This window comes from Eleutherodactylus coqui, chromosome 6 (assembly GCF_035609145.1).
Source record: "Eleutherodactylus coqui strain aEleCoq1 chromosome 6, aEleCoq1.hap1, whole genome shotgun sequence".
In the NCBI taxonomy this organism is placed as follows: domain Eukaryota; kingdom Metazoa; phylum Chordata; class Amphibia; order Anura; family Eleutherodactylidae; genus Eleutherodactylus; species Eleutherodactylus coqui.
In genome coordinates this window covers 19,283,670-19,306,090 of record NC_089842.1, presented here as the reverse complement: position 1 = coordinate 19,306,090, position 22,421 = coordinate 19,283,670, and the positions used below count along the sequence as shown (strand labels likewise).

Sequence of the window (22,421 nt, the reverse complement as noted above, 5' to 3'; positions counted from 1 at the left end):
AGTGACTCCACCAGCAGAATAGTGAGTGCAGCTCTGGAGTATAATACAGGATGTAACTCAGGATCAGTACAGGATAAGTAATGTATGTACACAGTGATTCCACCAGCAGAATAGTGAGTGCAGCTCTGGAGTATAATACAGGATGTAACTCAGGATCAGTACAGGATAAGTAATGTATGTACACAGTGACTCCACCAGCAGAATAGTGAGTGCAGCTCTGGAGTATAATACAGGATGTAACTCAGGAGCAGTACAGGATAAGTAATGTATGTACTCAGTGACTCCACCAGCAGAATAGTGAGTGCAGCTCTGGAGTATAATACAGGATGTAACTCAGGATCAGTACAGGATAAGTAATGTATGTACACAGTGACTCCACCAGCAGAACAGTGAGTACAGCTCTGGAGTATAATACAGGATGTAACTCGGGATCAGTACAAGATAAGTAATGTATGTACACAGTGACTCCACCAGCAGAATAGTGAGTGCAGCTCTGGAGTATAATACAGGATGTAACTCAGGATCAGTACAGGATAAGTAATGTATGTACACAGTGACTCCACCAGCAGAACAGTGAGCGCAGCTCTGGAGTATAATACAGGATGTAACTCAGGATCAGTACAGGAAAAGTAATGCATGTACACAGTGACTCCACCAGCAGAATAGTGAGTGCAGCTCTGGAGTACAATACTGGATAAGTAATATACATACACAGTGACTCCACTGCTGGAGTAGACAACTTCTTTATGTGAACTGACAGCTTGTTATCAGCTGTGGAGAAGCTTTCAGAGCCGCTGTGCGGTTGGTCGGTGTATCATTCCCTGCCTTTCCTATCTGATATCATCACAGACACCTGATCCCGGGGGGCGCTGTAAGTTATATATAGCTGATGATGATGATGTTTCCATTACAGTCACAACCTTTACTCTCTGACCGTCTTTTCTTTCCGCTCCGATGGGTAAAGCGCTGCAGGGGACGCTATAAGCGCCGAGCAGCTCTTGTCCAGGACAGATACATATCGGATTAGGGATAATCTGCCATGACTCGTCCAATGTTAATTTATAGCAGGTGAGTCACGGCAGATGTACGCTGCGTACGAGGGAACCGCAATTAAAGAACACACCTCCCCCCCGAACATTAAAATACCCCCATAACTAAAAATAACATTCTACTTCTTACGGCAACCATCACCCTACAGGAGCGGTAATGGCGGCCATATTGGTTAGTCGCACAGTTTCAATGTGCGGAATATATGCATCGATTCGGTCCTCAATAGCCCCCCCCCCCCCCCCCCACCCCCCCACCCGATTACAATGTCCGACAGTAGGAATGAGAACGACCAATCAGATTGAACCTTTATTTAGCTTTAACATTCTATTGGACAACGATAACTGGTCCCGCCCATCATCCAGTGAAATGTTCGGTCCGGCCGCCTTTCCTTGGTCTCTATTAACGTCTTGTAATGTGGGGTCCGGAGGAGAAGATCTATGCGGTTCTGGTGGTCCGGTGTCTGCCATGTCCCCCAGATCAGGGGATGCCTAGTGGTATAGTGAAGGACAGGTAGTCACCGGTGGCGCCCCAGCTGGCGCGATGCGTCTGGTAGATGCTGATCCACGTCGTGAGGATGACCAACCACACAAAGAGGCCGAAGGCAGAGCGCTTCACATCTGCGGGAGGGAGCAGAGCGTTACATACATCTGTGTTCTCAGTAGGGTGGGGGGCCACCAATATGGCCGACAGTACAGCTCCTCGGGGGTGTCCACCCAGCTTTACCAGACTCCTGAACGGTAGATCTTCACTCACTGATCTCCTGCTTATAACCCCAGAAAAGTTGGGTGACCACCTCTGTGAGAGCTTTAACTGACCCCGAGCATTGCCTCATATAAGGGGCTCAAGGACTTGATCAGCTCTTAAAAGGGGTTAGAAAAACATGACTGCTTTCTTCTTCCCACAGCGCCACCCTTGTCTGTGGGTTGTGTCTGGTATTACAGTTCAGCTCCAATGAATTGAATGGGAGCGGAGCTGCAATACCAAACACAACCCACGGACAAGGGTGGCACTGTGCTTGGAAGCAAGGAGCCATGCTTTTCTAACCCTAGACAAGCCCTATAATCTTTAAAGGGGTATTCCAGGCATTTACTACTGATGACCTATCCTCCTCAGGTCATCAACAGTTGATTGGTGGGGTCTGCAGCTCGAGATCGCCTCTGATCCCCCGGTCCGCTGTCAGTTCAGCCAAGCCGGACGCCCACATATGTGGTCACGGGCCAGAAGTGTAATAGAAAGCATTGCCCCCACTAATTCTATTATACTTCCGGCTCCGACCACCGATGCGACGTCTGGCTCTGACAGCGAGCTGGAGGACCGGCTGATTGGCAGGGATCCGGAGCGGCGGACCCCGCTGATTAACAGTAAGTGGCTGGAAAACCCCTTTAGGCATCTACCGATCCTAGAACGCCCCCCGACACTCACAGCCCTGGATCTGCGGCTGCTCGGTGTACGCTGGTTTGAAGAAGGCTTCTTTGAAGAACCACGTGACGTTAACGAGCCAGAGGAACGGCAGCAGAGCGAACCCCCCTGCGGAAATACAAACAGGGTGAAGGGGTTAAAGCGGTGCCCGTGGCGGTGCCAATGTGGACCTACGTACGTGGATGATGATCTGCCGCTTAGAAATACACGCTTCGGTCAAGCTGAGTCCTGGCTTCTACATCCTCTTACTCGGCCGGCCTTCCGTCTTGTCCCCACGGCGGCTAGAGATGGAGGGGCGTCATTAAGCGCCCGCCACATAGTGCGCAGGAAGCTAGCGGAGGCCTCCTCACATACCCCTGCGATGGAAGCCGCCTCATGGACGGGGCAGAGGGCGGCCGAGCAAGAGGATGTAGAAAACGGGACACAACTACCCGAAAGCAGATGATAGTAAGCAGCAGACCGCCACCGCCACCACCACCACCACCAGACGTGGCTTCACATTAGCGAACCTTTAATTGTCCAATCCTGGACTCTGCAACAGATAAGCTCGGGGTGAGGTGACAGCGGGACGGGGGAGAAGCAGAGATATGGAGGCCTGGAACCTCAAGAACTGGGATGCTAAACCTCTAAGCACCGGGAACTAAGATGCTGCGGGCGCTGGGTGCCGGGGACTAGGACGCTAACCCACTAGGCACCGGGGACCGGATGCTAACCCGCTAGGCACCGGGGACCTGACGGTAACCCGCTAGGCAGCGGGGACCTGACGGTAATCCAAAGGCAGCGGGGACCAGACGCTAACCCACTAGGCACCAGGCAGCGGACGCTAACCCACTAGGCATTGGACGCTAACCCACTAGGCAGCGGGCATCGGACGCTAACCCGCTAGGCATCGGACGCTAACCCGCTAGGCAGCGGGCATCGGACGCTAACCCGCTCGGCAGCGGGGACCAGACGCTAACCCGCTCGGCAGCGGGGACCGGACGCTAACCCGTTCGGCAGCGGGGACCGGACGCTAACCCGCTCAGTAGCGGGGAGCGGACCATAAATGACAGGACAAGAGGGCGGCACATCGCTGTACGTTGCAGCTTTGCTTCTCACCCAGGTAATATTTTCTACACAGCTGCAGCTTTTCCTCATTGGGGACGCGCTCCAGGTTCATGGTGGCGCCGGGGAGCTCGGATACTCAGGTTACACTTCCGGTCAGGATCCTTCCACCTGCGTCACGACAAGGAAGAAAGGAGATGAGAACAAAACAATCTTCCTACATCTCCGCCACAGATGGCGCTTACTGACTGTTTCCACTCCCTTTCTACCAGCTCTCCCATCATTCCACACACAGTGCAGCACTCAGCTGCGAGAGAGGAACCTACGGCACTCTGGTTCATAAATAGAATGCTAGCACTGCAGTGTAGACTGACACAAGGCATTACAGCCTCATGCAGATGCTTGTGCTGTTCAGGACGCCTACAGAGCGGATCGGCGGCCATCAGAGACGCATCTCCCCCAATAACCCAAAAGCGGACACAATCGGATGGCTTACCCACAATCCTGAGCCGGGCTGCAGAGGGTTAACGCGTTGCGGACCACCAGCGCAGCGAAGCCGATAATGATTTACCACTAAGAGGTTGTGTCTACGAACTGGAAGTATTTTGGCGCGGTGCCCCCCCCCCATCCATCCTTCCCGGGAGACGTCTCGCCGCGGCCGTATTTGGTAATGTTTGAGACACGGTTTAATGTCTCCCGGAATCCGAGACACAAAGCTGTCTGCGGGATTAACCCCTCCCCTTGCTTGCTGTCAGGGAGTCAACAATACATCGAATAACCAGATCCGCCCGGACGGCGACCAACACAAGTCTGTCGCTTGTTACAATGTATCTGATTGGACAAACTGTAACAAACCCTCAGCTGTGAGAGCGATCAGATCCGGCCCGATGGAACCACACATATTCCTATTCACAGGCAGCAAGCAGAGGTCTTAGCGAGGAGAGAACCTCCAGAGAACGCGCTATAACTATTACGTCTCACGGAGGATTGGACCGGCGCCAAAGCAAAGGCCACAGCGCCGCGGGAAACGCCACACGAGGGAGCGCAACGCTGCGACTAAGTTTTGTCTCCCCGCCCCCGATGCTGGTCAGGGTCCGCGCCGTACACGGACTCAGGACTGCGGATGGCGACAATTCATTAAGAGGTTTCAGGAATGCGTCCGGCGACGGATTACGGAGAGTTTCGGGAACGCATCCAGCGACAGGTTGCAAAAAGGTTCGCAACCGTGACGAATTACGTAACGGTTCGCAAACACGTTCGGCGACAGAGTACGAAGCAGTACGGGATCGCGCTCCGCGACGGATTACGGATACCTCCAGAGACGGATTGCACAAAGATTTGCAAATAGCGACGGATTACGAAAAAGTATTGAAACGCGTCCAGCGACGGATTACGGAAAAGGTAGGGAAATGTGGCCGACGCCGGACTATGGAAAGATTGGATATAGGATAGACAGGAGGGAAGGATAATTCCATTATCTGGAGCCAAACCCGATCAATAACCAACAACTAGATCGGCCGATTCTCGGCTCTTTATCCGAGCTATGCTGGGGCTTGTAGTCCCCTCAGCTACCTGTGCCGTGACATTTCTTAGTCACGTGACAGCGGAATCACGGTATCGCGATTAGTTTGACTATCAGACGATAAACAATTCCGCTCACCCCCCAAATCTGTCTCTTCTTCCTAGCCGGAGTTCCTCCTTTTGGGGGATGTCGGGAAATGTAGTCCACTAGCCCATCAGGGCGTCTGCGCATGCGCGTCAGGCAGGGCGCTATAGCATGGCCTGCTGGGAGTTGTAGTCTTACAGCTGGCACCGGAAGTACGCTGCAGCGTGACCCTCGAAGTCTTCCGGACGACTCTCCGGTGATACACTGCGGCCCCCGCGGACTGAGAAGAAGCTTCTCAAGTAGAAAGGTCCGCGGTATCCCGTGTAGTAAATACCGGGAACTACAACGAAAAAGAGGGCGGACCGGAAGCGGAAGTGACGACTTCATAAACAGGAAGGGGATTGGAGAAGAGAGGAGGAGCTGCTCAGTGGAAGATGGCGGAGTACTTGGCCTCGATCTTCGGGACCGAGAAGGATAAGTAAGGCTGGGCCGGGGGTTCTGGGCTCCCCGTGGGTCAGTAATGTCGCGGGGCTCCTGGGAGGAGGTTTATGAGGCCCCCGTTTCTTCTCGGGGCGGAATCCTTTAATCCGGCACCGGCGAGGACGCGTGTGCTCTGGGTGCCGGATTAAAGGGCCCTCTGTGTAGTGTAAGCCCCTCCCGTGGAGGAGCCCCGGCAGTTTTCTGCTTTGCCCCCTGATGGCGCTCTTGTTCTGTTGGTGACTCTGACTGTTTTGCAGGGTGAACTGTTCCTTCTACTTCAAGATTGGAGCCTGTCGCCATGGGGACCGCTGCTCGCGCCTCCACAACAAGCCCACCTTCAGCCAGGTGAGCCCGCCGCACCCCTCGCTCTGTGTTTTCCCCCTTGCGAGGGATCATCAGACCTCTGCTATCAGTCAGTGAACGGAAACAGACTTGCCTCCATACTTCTCCCAGCTGGGGGGGCTTGTTAGTTGGACCTCGCTTCGGGGCGGTTTACGGTCGACGTCTCACTGCGCCGTTTTTGAGGAAAAATTCTGAAAAACGGAAATGCTTCGGTTCGCCTCCATTCCGTGTTTTTTTTGGGGTTTTTTTTTTTCCCGCCAAAAACTTAAGGCCGGACAATGACGGAATGGAGGCGAACCGAAGCCTTTCCGTTTTTTGGAAACCCTGTTAAAGTCAGCGGGAAAAGAATGGAAACGTGTTTTTTTTTTTTTGTTTGTTTTTTTTTTTTTGTCTTATTTCATATTCTTTCCTCAAAAACGGAGCGAGGAACGGCCCCGACCGCTGGAGTGAGAGCGCCGAATGTCCTTCTTACACGGGACGCCTGTCGGCTGAACGGGCGCCGGCGCCACCGCTGGTTGTTCAGGCAGCTCCTCGCCGCCGTCTCCCTCAGCGCTTCGCCTCCCGTGCGGCCGGGGAGCGTTTCCACTCAGCGGGACGTCAGCCATGAGTTTTATACCGGTCAGCGACCTGCGGGCTCGTGGCGCCCGGCGGCGGGGCGTTTAGACCTGATGTCTTTTATCGCAGATTCAAACGAGTTTTGCGCAGTAATCGCCCGTGTAAACGGCCCGTAAGCGCGTTCAGATGGCAAAATCCAACATGGAGGGTTTGTAGGTTTCTCCCGCGGCGGCGCACTTGTAGGAGCGGAATGTGGATTTAAAGGGATGTTCCCTTCCTGGCGGAGATGAGGAACCTGCAGGTCCGGCCCCCGCCCACCGGTCTCCGAGGTTCCGTAGCTCCGCTGCACTCCTCGGCCGCCAACAGAACATTACTTGCTCGTGGCTGGATTCATAAATCCCGCCTCCAGGAAGCAATGGCTCTGATTGGTTGAGCAGCACTTGCTGAACCAATCACAGACATCTCTTCCTGGAGGCGGGATTTATGAATCCAGCGACCAGCAAGTGATCTGTCGGCGGCCGAGGAGTGCAGGACACGCGGCGGAGCTACGGAACCTTGGAGAGCGGCGGGCCGGACTGCGGCTGCTAGGTAATGGGTTCTTAGGCTAGCTAGGGCTTATATTTGGGTTAGGGCTTATTTTAGGGGAAACTGGGTATATTCATCTCTGGCCATATCCCTCTCCGACACTACAGCCGGCGTCACGCGGACACATTTGCGCACACGATATGCAGTGGATAGAAGCCATTGATTTCAGTAGGTTCCTTCACACCTGTGCGTTTTCGGCTGCGCAAAAAAGATAGAACACGCTCTGTCTGCGAACCAAAGGTCCTCATAGAAGTCTACAGGGGAGCAAATGTGCGCACAATGCGCCAGGAGGTGTGTGGAACGCTGCGGAGAGAACACATCCTGAACCAATCAGCCGGCGCGTCCACCTGTGTGAAGACAAACCTGCGTATGTTGGAAGCGAGCCGCCCTGAATGACCCCCACTGACTAGGATGAGGTCCCTTCAGTTTCCCGCATCTCCCAGCTGACGGAGCGCCGCGGGCCGCACTACTCTGTCCTGTAATTCGGCAACGGGGGCTTCAAGCCGAACCTCCAGTGTTGATGTGAGCAGCTCCTACCTGGCATCTAGGGGGTTAAACGGCTGCGCTCGCAGTGCTCTGCTGCTCCCCACCTGTCCAATCCCTGCTCTCTATATATATCATGGCGGACTTTCTGGTTTGTGTCCTGTGTATGCAGATGAGGGGGCGGGGTTACTGCGACTCGGGCTCATTAGCATAACGATGTGTTGACGCTTTTCTTTGTTTTTCAGACGATCGTCCTCTTGAACCTTTATCGGAACCCGCAGAACACGGCGCAGAGCGCCAACGGCTCCCACTGTGAGTCTCCTCGCTGCGCCGCCTCCGCTTTAAGGCCTTGTTCACGCGGTGCGAATCCACATCAGAAGACTCCAACACGGAGCCGCAGCCAAACCTGCAGTGTGAACAGGGCCTTAAAGGGGCCAACACCCCCCACAATGCCCCCATTAGAATCAACCGCCATCACTAGCTGCCTTTAACGAGGGTCTTATGGGCCTTAAAGGGGTTTTTCAGGACTCCACTACTGATGATCTGTATTAAGGATAGGTCATCAATAGTGGATCGGTGGGGGGTCTGCCGCTCAGGATTCTTACCGATCAGCTGATCTAAGTGACAGCAGTGCTTAGGTGGGCACTGTTACTTGATCTCAGGCACAGCGCCGTACACTTTATAGTGGCTTTGTCCAGTATCGCAGCGCATTCCCATTCACTGGAAAGGCACAGATCTGCTCCCGGGCTACCTCACCGATGGATGTGAGGGACATCACTAGCCTAAGAGGCTGCAGCACTCGTTTTGGTGGGACGGCCTCTTCACTCAGCTGATCATGGTTATTCCAAGGAGCGCCCCCTGCTGATCAGCCATTGATGATCGGTCATCAATAGTCTATTCCTGAAAAATCCCTTTAATGACCTTTCCTCGGGATACGTCGTCAATATCGATTGGTTCTTGGTTTGCCCTATTGGGACCCCCACAGATTAGCAGTTTCAACCAGCGGATCGGTGGGGTTTCCCAAGCAGCAGACCCCTCCCCCACCAAACAGATATTGATGACTTTTCCTGAGGATGGGTAATATCTTAGTCCTGGAAACCCCCCTTAAAGTCACAGTTGTCTCTGTGGAAGACTGGCGGCTTAGTTGGGTTTAGTGCATCCACTAAGTGACCCCCGGAGTGCTTATGAGGGTCTTGGAGAATAGCCAGTTGCGTGCACCATCACCCTGTGTGCATCCTCCTGCCAATCCCCAGAGCTGGAGGAGGTCACGGTACATCGGAGTTGGATCGGGGTGGTCCGATATATGGAGGTGGTTGTATAGCTGCCCTAGAGGATGACCCCCAGTGACTTGTGACACTTCTTCTCTTGCAGCGCTCGTCAGTGACGTGGAGGTGCAGGAACATTACGATGATTTCTTTGAGGTGAGTGGAATCCTGTCGGTTACCTGTGGCACTACAACTCCCAGGATGCCTTGACAGCAGGAATCTGGGTATACTGTGGCATAATGGCAGATATGTGACGTCTAACTACTTCTACATCCCTGCAGGAAGTGTTCACTGAAGTGGAGCAGAAATACGGGGAGATCGAGGAGATGAATATCTGCGACAACCTCGGTGATCACCTCGTGGGCAACGTCTACGTAAAGGTAACGTACACGGACAGGGCTTGCAGCTGCTTGGGAAGGGGTTGGAGGAAAACGAAATACATTATAATAGGGGCGGGCGCCATGCTGGTGCCAGTCAGATGTCTGACAGCAGTCGTGGTGCCCACCAGAAGATGAGAGGGAAGTCCCCACCGCTTAGGCTGCGTTCACATCATCGGGGGGGCCTCCGTCAGGCAGGATAATGCAGCGGGCTTTACGGATTCATCCAGGGGAATCGTAGACAGCGGGACGGAAACTGAACAGACTCCTTTATACTCGAGGGTGTCTGTTCGGCGCCATCCAAGTCTGTCGTAAGACGGATCTTTCCCCCAGGGATTCCGTCTTCTGCTCCTGCAATGAAGCATGGAAACCGAATCCCTAGCGCAAGTGTGAACGAGCCATTATCGGCATTCTTTCAGTTCACATTACGGGGGCATCACTACGGACAGGGCTCCGGGGGCATCACTACGGACAGGGCTCCGGGGGCATCACTACGGACAGGGCTCCGGGGGCATCACTACGGACAGGGCTCCGGGGGCATCACTACGGACAGGGCTCCGGGGGCATCACTACGGACAGGGCTCCGGGGGCATCACTACGGACAGGGCTCCGGGGGCATCACTACGGACAGGGCTCCGGGGGCATCACTACGGACAGGGCTCCGGGGGCATCACTACGGACAGGGCTCCGGGGGCATCACTACGGACAGGGCTCCGGGGGCATCACTACTGATGATGGGTCCGCAGGATAGGTCATCAATAGTTGATCTGCTGAGATCCACCACATGGGACATTAGCTAATCAGATGCCCGCTGTCAGTGCCGCTACACACTGGTACAGAGTGGAAGCTGCTCCTCCGACCCCTGTGTAGAGACGGCGTCTGTAACGGCAGGCGCAACTCATGAAAATCAATTGTAGCTGTGCCCGCTGCTACACAAGGGTCACAGTAGCAGCTTCCTCTCCATACCCCTATTCTTACAGCAGGCGCCTGACCAGCTGGGGAGCCTGAGTGGCAGACCCGGTTGATCAGCTGTTCTTGACCTATCTGGATAGGTCCTCATCAGTAGTACGGACACACGTAGCGGAAAATGGCCAAAATCTGCCCCATTGGGCTGGATTCACAGCAGATTTACTAAGAGTGAAACCGGTTGTGCAGATTGTGATGCAGAATTGCTGCAGACTTTCCACTACTTGTGAACATACCCTTAAAGGGGTTGTCTAGGACTTCGGGCGGTTTTTCTTTCTATTGATGACCCGTCCTCAGGATAGATGCTTGTCGGGGGTCCACCACTTGGGATCTCTGATTAGATGATTTCCGGCAGCACAGACTGCGCCGTCCGTACTGCAGTGGCACGTATTGGTATTGCACTGAACTAAATGGGAGCTGCGCCTGCATTACTATCCCGGGCCACTGCACTACGGACGGCGCAATCTGTACTGACTGGGAACCCTGAGCAGCGGACCCACAGCCATCAGCTATAGATCTATCCTGAGGATGGGTCATCAAAAGAAAAATGTCTGAAGTCTTGAAACCCTTTTAAAGCAGCCCGGGACCAGCGGACGGGGTTACATTACCTGGAGTTGGTCTTTTGTGCCGCTGCTCCTCTAGTCTGCTGGCGCTCGGCCCTGTTTTCAGTCTCCAAGATGGATGCCGCAATCTTCCAACTAATTCGCCAGTGCTGATCACGTATAGGGTTAACGCTACAAGGGCGCGGTGTGGATTAAGTAATCAGAACATTGCGGTGGCCATCTTGAGTTTAAAAAAAAAAAAAAAAAACACAACTTGTGGCTCGGAGGGCAGACGGCTCAGAAGACCAACAGGGATTATTAGAACTTCCCCCTTCCATTTCCTGAACTGTCTGCAAGTAGTGAGGCTTCAGCCGTCAGAGCTGATATGGTAGGGGGAGGGGCTGCCTCCTGACAGAATGCATGGGGTTTGTGTATTTCCCACACTTTTAATGGCGTTGGTCCGCTTGGCTATTCGCGGCGGTCGGCGTCTTCGTCTGACTGGTTTTGGCGCTGACAGCAAAAAGGCATCAAATGGAAAAAAAACAACAAAATCCTCTTTATTCAGTTCTGGGCGCCGTTACACTAACGAGGATTGTGTAGCTCTGTGTACATAATCTACATCTCCGTCTGCGGTGCCGCCATCTTACCGGGATGTTTGGGGTTAATGACTATAAGATGGTGGCGGCTTACAATCTGCCAAATAAAGATTTGTGAAATAAAGGTATTTTGGGTAATCATGTGATCGCTGCGGGAGTCCCAGTCCACGGACGACTTGGTCTGCCTGCACACGGGCTGAGAACCCGCCCAGTATCGCGATCGCTAATATGCATTTTACGCCGATATATGGCGTTTTTCTAGCAAACGCCTCCATCACTTCTGTGAAGTAGCGGTCCTTTGGCGCGGCTTTCAGGTGCGATTTAGAAGATCGGCGGGTGTTTTCTATGGGAAACCTCGCATAAACCTGACGCCGTGCGATGTGCTTTACTGACCCATTAAAAGCAATGGGCGATGCGGTCCGAGAAAAGCAAAAAGATAGAACGTGCCGCGATTCTTTCCATCGCTCGTGTCTAGGACTCCATCCAAAAGAAGGGGGTTCATATTCACGCCTCTCGCAACGCACCAAAGTCGTGTGAAACCGGCACTGAGGTTCCTTTACACGGCCTGATTATCGGGTACCAACATGCCTTCACCCAACAATTGGGCCGTCTAAAAGCGCCAATGATCAGCCCAAGAACCAGCGAGCGTTCATTCGTCAGCTGAGCTCTTGGTTTTCAGCGGGTGTAAGAAATGCTCGCTGATCGGCCGTACGCCATCCCGTGTGAACAGATGTACAGCCGGCCTGCGGTGACCACGGTCGCTCCAGCCGGCGTTCATCCCTTGTAAGCCAATTCGTGTAAAAGACAACTAAGCGAGCGCCAGTAAACGTGCGTGTAGATTGGCGCTCGCTATACTGGCCCGAAAATTCGTCCGGTGTAAGAGGAGCTTTCAGAAAACGGAACAGGTTCTCCCTTCTTACACGTTTATGGCGTATCCAAAGTTACAGTAAGTTCCTACGTCTATTCCCATCGTTCCGGCCCTTTAGCGAAGCAGCGCCTCCACTGAGTGTCTTACAGGTTGTAGTCGCTGCCATTAAAGTCCGCGCTGCGCTCTTCAGCAATATTTCCAATGTGTCTTCCGCTACGTGCCGAGAATCTTTCCCCCTGAGTCGCCATCTTCTCCTCTTCCTCCTCATCATCCTCGTCTTCACCTTTGTCCGTCATCGTGTGCCGGCGGCCGGTTAAGAAGTCGCCGTTTTCCCAGTAGAAGCTGAACTCCGAGCCCTCCAGCTCCCTCATCTCTTCCATCTCCTTTGCGCTGCAGCGAGGAAGCTGAACCTCGAAAGTCTTGTGGAAGCGTTTGTAGTCCACCCGGAAGGCTCCTTTCTCCAGGGTCATGCAGGGCTCAAAGCGATGGCCCCAGATAATCTCGTTCTCCAAATAGGAGCTCTTGGCCTGGCAGGTCATCCCTGGGATGGGAAGAAAATGGGTTATTGTGAATATATCCACAGCACTCGCGTATTGGTGGTCGTTATGGAGGTTGTCCCACTTTTAGTGGTTTTGCTGCAGGAAGCAGACCGCTCCCTACGTTGCGAAGAGGCCAGTGGTTGGTCCTTGCACACTTAGTCCCATTCACTTCAGTAGGTCGCAGCTTGCAGTACCTTCCCTGGCCACTATGAAATGCATGGAGCTGTCTGCTTCCTACAGCCAAACGGCTAGAAGTGGAGTAACCTCTGTAAAAGGGTTCTGAGACTTAATGAACTCATTTTGGCCATGTTTAAACATCTGTAAGGCGGCCACAAGACCCAGGCCACTCATGACTCCAGTGAACTAAACTTGTGTCACCTAAAATAATGGGGATTTAGTTTTTTTGGGCACTAATGTAGCCACATTCTATTGGTCTGAAGGAGGTCTTGGCTATAAATAAGTTGAATTGTCATAGAAACCTTTTGTCTGCCTGCAGTGTAAAGAATGGAGGTTGTTAATCTGCGTAGAGACCATTGTTCTAGTGAGCGCAAGTTATCGCCTACCCATAGATTGGAAGGTAACATTTTGATGAGCATCTGATCGCTGCAACATCCACTGCCCCCAGAGAACAAGGGCCCCGAGGGTCCCTGCATGGATGGAGCGGACGAGGCACATGCCACTCCACTAACTTCACTGGCGCCATTGGATATTGCGAAGCGCTTGCACTTGGCCATTTTCGGTGCGTTCATTGAAGTGGGGTGGTATACACATTTAGTCAATTCATGCAGAGACCTTTAGGGATCGGTGGGGATCCCAGCCGTCAGACCCCCCCCCCCCCCCCACCACCACCACCACCACCAATCCCGAAGGTCACCGCATGAGCGGAGTTCATTTAACTGGAAATTAAGTACAAGCGCTCAGATATCAGATGTTGTCATATGAATGAATGGAGCGAAGGCGGTCGTGTGCGTCTTTTCACTCCATTCATGATGAGACCTTCATGAGGTCCATTGTCTGGATCGGTGGGGGTTCCAGAGGTCCGGGATAAAGCCCGTTTTGGGCTCGCTGAAAGGGGTGTCTGCGTATACTGCACGTGTCCCTGAGGGCCCAGTAGCGGGAGGTAAGGATGGGTTATCTACTTGCCTGTAGCCTCCACGATTCCCTCCAAGATGACGATGATCTCAAACTGCTCACGAAGCAGCTGCTGCGGCCCCATTTCCCAGAAGGGGCTGTTTTCATCGATCACGTGGCAAATGACCTGCGGCTCCACCAGGAACAGTCGATCCTCTCCGGTCTCGTAGCCAAGGTTGATCTCTGACTGCTCCAGCGGGAGGAATTCCCCTTCGCTCGTCTGCCGGGACTTGATGAGCTTGGCCCTGATTTTAGCGTCCACCATGTGGCTGTCTCGGAGGTCACCAATCCGGAACATTAGGCAAAGCCGTTCATCTCGTGGACAGACCACACTGTTCTGGCTGAAGATCAACGTCTGCGCTCTTTTCTTGGGTCGAGAGATCTTGACAAACATACATCCCACCATGAGGGCATCAATCATGGAGCCCACGATGGACTGAGCCATTATGAGGTAAACTCCTTCATGGCAGTTGGTGGTCACCATGCGAGAGCCGTAGCCAATGGTGCGTTGGGTCTCTACGGAGAAGAGGAGAGCGGACGTGAAGCTGTCCACGTTCTGGAAGCAAGGTCCCCAGTCGTCGTTCTCGAGGTTGAGTAAATCGAGGCGCCAGTACGCGTCCAGATAGTAGATGGTAGCGAAGAAGAACCACGTGACGATGTAGCACATCATGAACACAAACAGGAACCAGCGGTACTTGAGGTCGACGATCGTGGTGAAAATGTCTGAGAGGAAACGTCCCTTTTCTTCTATGCGGCCCAAGTTGACCTGGCATTTGCCATCTTTGGCCACATACCGTTGGCGTTCTCGTTGGGTTGATGTCTTGCCTTGGTGGATTTCGGCTTCCATCAGCTTGCACCGTTGCTTAGGTTGTCGCTCTTGTCCCGCTGTCGGGGCAGAAAATACACCCCGTGGTGGCATATTCATGTATCGAGGTCCACGAGTCATATCGGGCACACTGACGGCATGCCGAGGGTACCAGCGACCGTTGCCTAATCCTCCATCCCTTAAGGAAGAGCGACGGTACTTGGGAAGATCACCTGGGATGCAGACGCTTTGGCGCGGCCGTCCTGGGTAGGAGTATCCGATATCGGTGGTGCTCATGTGACGTTTGTACGCAGTGCGAGGCATTATATCCGGCAGTGGTAGCGGATGGTGAACGGGGGTTGGCATTGGATGAGGAGGGGCAGGCTTTGGCTCTGCGTAGGTTGGTACCACCACACATTCTGGCTGCAGAAAGAGGAAATGAACATTTAAGGCTCCGTTAACGTCTCTGTTCTTCTGCTCCATCGCAGGAGCAGGAAACGGAAACCCTGCAGTAAACGGATCCATCCTACGGAACCAAATGACCCCGGCCGAATCCCATAACTGCAATGGTGTTCGGCTTCCGTTAACTGTTTCCTGGATGGAGCCGTGCCGGAGACCCAGAATGGAGTCTCCACTGCATTCGTGAACAGAGCTTTGCATGACCTTAAACCTTCAAGGCCGATTGCAGATTTTTTGGGTTTCTCACCTTCTGTGGAAAGCTCCGGTACCGACTGGTGTCTGTAGGGGGTCGGGGAAGGTACGCGAGGACCTGCCTTGGCTTGATGGGCTGCGCCATTCCTGAACACCTCCCGTTGGGTTCCTGACCGCCTCCTTTGTCCGTGTGCGGGCCCTCCGCTGGGGCCACACCAGGCATTGTGATGATGACCGCTGACTTTCCCAGTGGGGGACACTGAACGCCGCGCTGATATTCTGTTCGGGTCATCAGGTCTGAGAATAGAAAAGCGATAAAATCTGACCGTCCAGTGAGACATAAGATGGCGGTGTGGGGGTAGATTGTGTGGTAGGGGCACAGCCAGCAGGGGCCGCAGGGCTTTGGGGAAGACGAGGCTGAGCTGGTGGTAGTGACCCAAGGCCTTTTCACTAACTGCACCTTATAAAGGTCCTATAGCTGTTTGCACGCCCCATAGAAGAATATATTGACTAGAGGCCTTTGCAGACTTATGAGATTGGGTAAATCATATCATCCAGGGAGACTTTAGATGGTCTACTATGCACATGTATGGGGGTGTTGGGGCAGCTAGTTTTTGTGGTGCGGGTCTTTGGGGAGGTGGAGGCGGTGATGGTGCGGGGCCCGGGGGAGGTGGCGCAGCAGCTTGCGGCGATGGTGCGGGGCCCTGGGGGAGGTGGCGCAGCGGGCGGCGGAGATGGTGCGGGGCCCTGGGGGAGGTGGCGCAGCGGCTGGCGGCGATGGTGCGGGGCCCTGGGGGAGGTGGCGCAGCGGCCGGCGGCGATGGTGCGGGGCCCTGGGGGAGGTGGCGCAGCGGCCGGCGGCGATGGTGCGGGGCCCTGGGGGAGGTGGCGCAGCGGCCGGCGGCGATGGTGCGGGGCCCTGGGGGAGGTGGCGCAGCGGCCGGCGGCGATGGTGCGGGGCCCTGGGGGAGGTGGCGCAGCGGCCGGCGGCGATGGTGCGGGGCCCTGGGGGCGGTGGCGCAGCGGCCGGCGGCGATGGTGCGGGGCCCTGGGGGCGGTGGCGCAGCGGCCGGCGGCGATGGTGCGGGGCCCTGGGGGCGGTGGCGCAGCGGCCGGCGGCGATGGTGCGGGGCCCTGGGGGCGGTGGCGCAGCGGCCGGCGGCGATGGTGCGGGGCCCTGGGGGCGGTGGCGCAGCGGCCGGCGGCGATGGTGCGGGGCCCTGGGGGCGGTGGCGCAGCGGCCGGCGGCGATGGTGCGGGGCCCTGGGGGCGGTGGCGCAGCGGCCGGCGGCGATGGTGCGGGGCCCTGGGGGCGGTGGCGCAGCGGCCGGCGGCGATGGTGCGGGGCCCTGGGGGCGGTGGCGCAGCGGCCGGCGGCGATGGTGCGGGGCCCTGGGGGCGGTGGCGCAGCGGCCGGCGGCGATGGTGCGGGGCCCTGGGGGCGGTGGCGCAGCGGCCGGCGGCGGTGGCGCTGGCGCAGCGGCCGGCGGCGATGGTGCCCAGGACTTGTCTTACTGACTGCACCTTTTCATATAAAGGTCACGTATTACACAAATAAGGTCATGAATATGAGAAGTTGCCGCGGTCTGCAGAGGCATCCAGTCAATCTGTTTTCTATCCTTTGTGGGGGGGGGGTGAAGACTTCTACAACATGAGAAGGTTCTGCGATCCGCACTTCACCTTTCGTTCTGCATGTAAACATGCCCAGTTATGCCCCCTGTGAGCTGCCGGCTGGTGATCTGTGACGTTCCCCTTTGACTCGTGTATATTGTATGCGGACAGGTAGTCTGTCGCACCCCAGCAGGTTGTATTTGGGGGCTCCCGTGTGTATATATAAGGGGGGCACATACCTGCCAGCGAGGCTCCTGCGTCCGTCTGCCCCAGATCTTTGTGTCAAATCCTATTAGCCTTAACCCTGATTAACACGGCTATATTAAGCTGCTGGCGTGAGGCGATGACACCAGGACTCGTCCGCCTCTCCTAATCAGCGGCGCCTCCCAGGATTCCTTCTTCCGCTCGTTGATTGTTTTCTTCTTTTCTCCCAACAGTTTCGCCGAGAAGAGGATGCAGAGCGAGCCCTGGTGGAGCTGAACAACCGCTGGTTCAACGGGCAGGCGATCCACGCCGAGCTGTCACCCGTCACAGACTTCAGGGAGTCCTGCTGCCGACAGTACGAGATGGGGTGAGCGACGCCATGACCTCTCAGATCTGCTCCCCACAAACACCCCGTCTGTTAACTAACGTCTCGCCCTTTTCACCCCGACAGCGAATGTAATCGTGGCGGGTTCTGCAACTTCATGCATCTGAAGCCGATCTCCAGCGCTTTACGGCGGCAGCTGTACGGCCGAGGGCGCAATAGACAGTAAGTACTTGTGTCACGGACGGTCTGTTAACTCATTAGGTGCCATTCACCTCTATCAACGCTTGTGTTCACTATCTCCTTCCATGGGGTAAGATGGCAGAACTGCAGATAGATGGGAGTGGAGGAGCCGAGACGCAGCGTGTTGTGTGTGAACCGTCATCCTATACCGTAGAGTACAACCCCTTAGGCTACATTAACCCCTTCCCTCCCTGACCCTGAGCTATCTGCAGTGGGAGTCGGCCGTAATAGACATATGGCCTCCTGTTGCAACAATCGGGGGTCGGTGAGAACAGATTCCTGTTATTTACCTCTTAATGCCATAATCGGTGCTGATCGTGGTATGAAAAGGGTTCACAAAGGGAGGCCGCTCAGTCTGTGACGTCATTGGCCCTTCACGATTTGGTCACAAAGGGCGACAAGTTTTAATGGCAGCACTCGGGACCTTTTACGGTGCTTATGTGTAGTGCATTCTAATCAGTCTGTGATAATAGACTCTGGAGGCGGGGCCTAATATGCTGAGTTACGTGACAGATATGGGAGTTTTTGTGAGACTTCCAGCCATCAAAGAAACCCATCGGTACCTTGTGATCTTACTGCGGGGTGCTGATGGGTGACGGAGCCCCCTCATCTACTTACATGCTGCAGTTGCTTTTGATTGTGGCATGTAAGGGGTTAAACTGCCAGAATAAAGTTTCTCAGTTCCTGGCGGTTAGAGCAGGAGCCTGGCTGTCAGTCAGCCAAGCCACCGCCTTAACAAGATGTATGTGCAGGTTTAAAGCCTATTTGTGAGCCACGTAAAAAGCGTATTCGTGGTCACTAGGGGGTTAAAGGCAACAGGTCAGTGAATACTGACATGTTCCCTTTTAGGCTGGGCTCAGCCGGGACAAATGTTCGCAGAGGGATCGCACGGACATTCTGTGAGACTTCATAGCAGAAAGGCAGCTTCAAAACCTGCGCCAAAGTGGCTTGTCCGCCTCTATTCACCTGCAGCCATCTCTCCCCATAGAGAGCAGAGAGTCGGCATCAGAAACAGCGATGCAGTTGACATGCCGCGGCTTTACATTCCATGCGGCATGTTGCTTTCAGTGCAGCTTGGCCACAGCGGACCGTCCGCAGCGTGTTGATGAGGGTTTTGCAAATCTTGTCCACTTTGCTGCTTAGTCTCGGGATTAAGATTGCTGGTGGAATTTCTGTGATTCCGCCCCGTGTGAACCCAGCCCTAATGTGAAAACTCCTGTAACCTCGAGTTTAAAGGGCACTAACTTCAGAGAACGTCTGCTCCTCATCCAGCTGCTTAGTCTTAACATTTCTGTAACATACTTGTTGCTTTACCTCTGTAAATCACGTCTGAAGTGGCTGCCACTAGGGGGCTCCCTTCAGCTTCTTTGCAATCCTCTCTCTGTCCTTTTGGCACTCAGAGGCTGCAGGCTGACAGATTCGCAGACGCTGTGGTTACTACACACTCTGCCTCTCCTGGGGGTTAGTGTTCTGTACGGTTTACTCACCATTTGGCAGAATATATGAACGGTCCTGAATCAGCAGAGGGTTGAGCATTCAAATACTGTCACCCTGCTGATTGGACCAGAGACAGTGCAGCTTGGGAAGGAAATGCAGGACAGTTAACTACTGGCAGAATGCTTCACGCCCCTTCCCTAAAGGTGGATAGCAAACGGCGGAAGAGAAAAATGGGAAATACCACCTGAAAATCTGCACCGTTTCATGTCTAAGTATAAACAGCAGCAAATAAGAGAAGAACCCCCGGGGTATTTTAGAAAACATGGTGCAAAATAGCTTAAAGCATTCAAAAGAAACCAAAACGCATCTTTCAACTTCTGCACCCCACCCCACCCCCAATCGGCAGCTCAGCAGCTACTCGCATAACCAGTATGTTTTCTGCCGACTGCTCCTAAAACCCCTTGCATGGACTCTATCTTTCACTCCCTTAGTCAGTCTCCTTCCCCCTCTGGTAGCTGTAATTATCCTCAGTAAGTACGGCAAGGTTAGAGAATAGTTGTCTAGAAGAGTAAAAAGAAATGGCACTCATCTGCTTACACGCCAGTCCTCACTACTAGTTTCCCCGGTGTTGCTGGACATTGTAGTGCCCCTACTGAGGCTCCGGTCCCGGATAGAAACAATCTGTATTGGCTGCTGATCAGCGAGTAGAGGACTACTATGGCGGTATGGGGAGTGACTGAGCTTGAGTCTTGCAGTACTCGCGGTAGATGGATGGGCACACTGATACGCACTGAACACCAGGGGGCGCCGTGATGACAGTAAATGTGGTACCTCTGCTCCAGATGCAGGTAAATGGTGACTTTGCGTCCCGTGATCCGCATAATGCGATATTTACTTGGTGGGACCGCCCCTTTAATCGTGGTAGTTTGGACGTTGGTGTCATGGAGGGAGCGAGTAGATCCGAATCAACTGCAGCTCGCAGGATTTGCAAGCGAACATGTCCGTAGATCTAACGCAGAATAATTGCGCACGTGGCGGTGTGACCTCAGGCGTCTCTACCGGCGATGTAACCTGTTCTTATACATATCTTTGTTTTCTTACAGGCCGGTCGCAGCAGCCGCCGCCGCCAAACATCATTCTCCAAAGCGCTTCCCGGACAGGCATCGACACAACAACAGAGACGGCGGCCGCCGCCGCTCGCGCTCCCCACGACACAGACATGGCCGCTTCTAAGGGCAAAGATGATCACTTTTAGATTAAGAAGAACCGCAGAACCAGCAGCGCCAAACTGTCCCTAATCCTCCTCCAGCAGGGGGGGTCAGGCCAGAAAGTGTTACCCTGTATATGTGGCGGAGTGCTGCCTGTATCCATCCACCGGCTACAGATCCCGGACTGACCCCCAACACTCTGAAGGGCTCCTGCAGTAAAAGCGCGCCACAGACAGCAAAACTCCAGCGTCCCCCCGTCCTGGACGTCTTAATGCAACTGCGCATTCCTGTGAGATGGAAGCTTGACCGCGGCGGTATTAGAGGGGTTGCGCCCCCTTCTGGATTGCTGTCTGTGGTGGTTTTTACGCTGTGAGTGAATGTCATTTGTTAAAAGCCCAACTTGCTTCCATTGCAGTGTGTGAACTCGCCCCTAGAGGGTTTTCTCGCCCCAGCTGATATTTGGAATGCAGCTTTGGGTCAGAGGAGGATGCACGTACACGCCTCCTTTCCATTTACTCCAGTGGGTCCACCAGAGGTACATGTGTGTGTCCTCCACTGCCCAATACTTCAAGACTCGCTAGGGCTGCATTCCAGAAGTGTGTGGCAGTGGAGGACATGCATGTGCGCGCCTGCTGGTCCCAACGAAATGGAGTGGAGGTGCGGACCCTTTGCTGTCCCCCACATTAGGATACACCGGGGCTGCATTCCAGACATTTGCTGTGGAGAAATAACCCCTTTTTAAAGTACAGATCTCTTTAAAGGGGAATGTCCAGTTGTGAACTATTGTTGGCCAAGGATAGGTCACCAATAGTAAATAGAGGTCTGCCACCCACGAGGCCTGCTGATCATCTGTTTGCCAGGACAGTGTGCTCATGAACTGAGCTGTGTTTTTTTTTTTATTTTTTTGTCTTTTGTAGTTATCGGACAGCTCCGTTCTCATGTAGTGGCCAGGCTTGGTATTACAGGCAAAGTTCCCACTAAAGTGAATGAGAACTTTGCAGGAATCTGACTGCTATGTTCTCGCATTGCAGGCCAAGTTCTCCTTCACTTGAATGGGAACTTTGCCTGTAATACCAAGCCTGGCCACTACAAGAGAACGGAGCTGTCTGCTTCCTGCAAACAAATCAGCTTAGTGCATAAGCACACTAACCTAGAGAACAGCTGATTGGTGGTGGTCCTTGGTAGCAGACCCCAGCTAACCTACTATTGATGACCTATCCTGTGGCTAGGCAATCAATAACTTACGACTGGACTAGCCCTTTCAGATCCCGAGTGCCCCTCCTCTTCTGTGTATGTGTCTGCTGGTCTAAGTTTTTCTTTTGTTGCTGAGCTTTCTCTCGGCCGCTGTTTTCCATGATGACTGTGCTCATTAATGATGCAGCTTCTTGTTTTCTGACATCAGTTTAATAAATCGTAGATTCATTGAGTCGCCGCTGTCTTTCTGCCACGGAGAATGAAACCAAATATCGTGCGAGGGGAGGGGGAATTACCGGGCTGTTGCTTTTACCCCTTAGGGCTTATTCACATGCGCTTGCCCAATTTTAGTCCGACTGATTTTATTCCGTGTTGCATCCGTGTGCTGCGTGTCTGTGTTTTTTTATTTTTACCCTTCCATGTGTCGTCTGCTTTTTTCCTGCACGCAAATAAACTTAAGATGACCTAATTTTTTTTCATGGTATTCAGTGAATAATGGAATGCAGACGCACGGCCGCCGTGGGTTTTCTTTAAATTTTTTTTTTTTGGTCCGGTGTCGCCAGTAGAGCAGAATCTGATTGTTCTCAGTGTGAGAAACCAAGTAATCTTGTAGATATGAGACCTTTTAATGGGTAACAAAAATACATGATCTTACAGCGAGCTTTCCAACCTCTCAGGGTCCTTCCTCAGGCTGGGGCTTCCTTCACACGAGCGCATATTGGCCGGCCAATATACACTTCCATCTAGGGCATAGAAGCTTGTGAACTGGCGCACAGATCTAACATTTGTGCGCCCGTTCAGATGGCATTCGGCCCGGTGCATATGCACAGAGCTCACCATGCCGTCACAAATTTCCCCTCCCTCCCCATTGCAGGCTCACCTGTCCTCTCCTCCCCAC

The 22,421-nt window shown here is 53.9% G+C and overlaps 3 protein-coding genes across 4 annotated transcripts; 1 reads left to right on the top strand and 2 right to left on the bottom strand.

The window, feature by feature from the left end:
- Nucleotides 1-1,343: 1,343 nt before the first annotated feature.
- PSENEN (presenilin enhancer, gamma-secretase subunit) lies at nucleotides 1,344-5,318 on the bottom strand. 2 transcript variants are annotated; one of them, XM_066606399.1, is made up of 4 exons: nucleotides 5,174-5,318; nucleotides 3,568-3,684; nucleotides 2,473-2,577; nucleotides 1,344-1,667 (listed from the first exon to the last, which is right to left on the bottom strand). In XM_066606399.1, the coding sequence occupies exons 2-4, from the start codon at nucleotides 3,626-3,628 to the stop codon at nucleotides 1,528-1,530; spliced, it is 306 nt and encodes a 101-aa protein (XP_066462496.1). In that variant the 5' UTR covers nucleotides 3,629-3,684; nucleotides 5,174-5,318; the 3' UTR covers nucleotides 1,344-1,527. The 2 variants fall into 2 exon arrangements, with proteins under 2 accessions (XP_066462496.1, XP_066462497.1); XM_066606400.1 differs by lacking the exon at nucleotides 5,174-5,318 and adding an exon at nucleotides 4,010-4,030.
- A 91-nt stretch (nucleotides 5,319-5,409) lies between these two features.
- U2AF1L4 (U2 small nuclear RNA auxiliary factor 1 like 4) lies at nucleotides 5,410-21,755 on the top strand. Its single transcript, XM_066606398.1, has 8 exons — nucleotides 5,410-5,597; nucleotides 5,857-5,944; nucleotides 7,810-7,876; nucleotides 8,936-8,985; nucleotides 9,111-9,209; nucleotides 17,353-17,486; nucleotides 17,571-17,666; nucleotides 20,225-21,755. Exons 1-8 carry the CDS (start codon nucleotides 5,554-5,556, stop codon nucleotides 20,352-20,354), a joined length of 708 nt encoding a protein of 235 aa, XP_066462495.1. The 5' UTR covers nucleotides 5,410-5,553; the 3' UTR covers nucleotides 20,355-21,755.
- On the bottom strand, nucleotides 13,853-15,178 carry LOC136571967 (G protein-activated inward rectifier potassium channel 3-like). The gene has a single exon (XM_066572585.1). It carries the CDS (start codon nucleotides 15,176-15,178, stop codon nucleotides 13,853-13,855), a length of 1,326 nt encoding a protein of 441 aa, XP_066428682.1.
- Nucleotides 21,756-22,421: the final 666 nt, after the last annotated feature.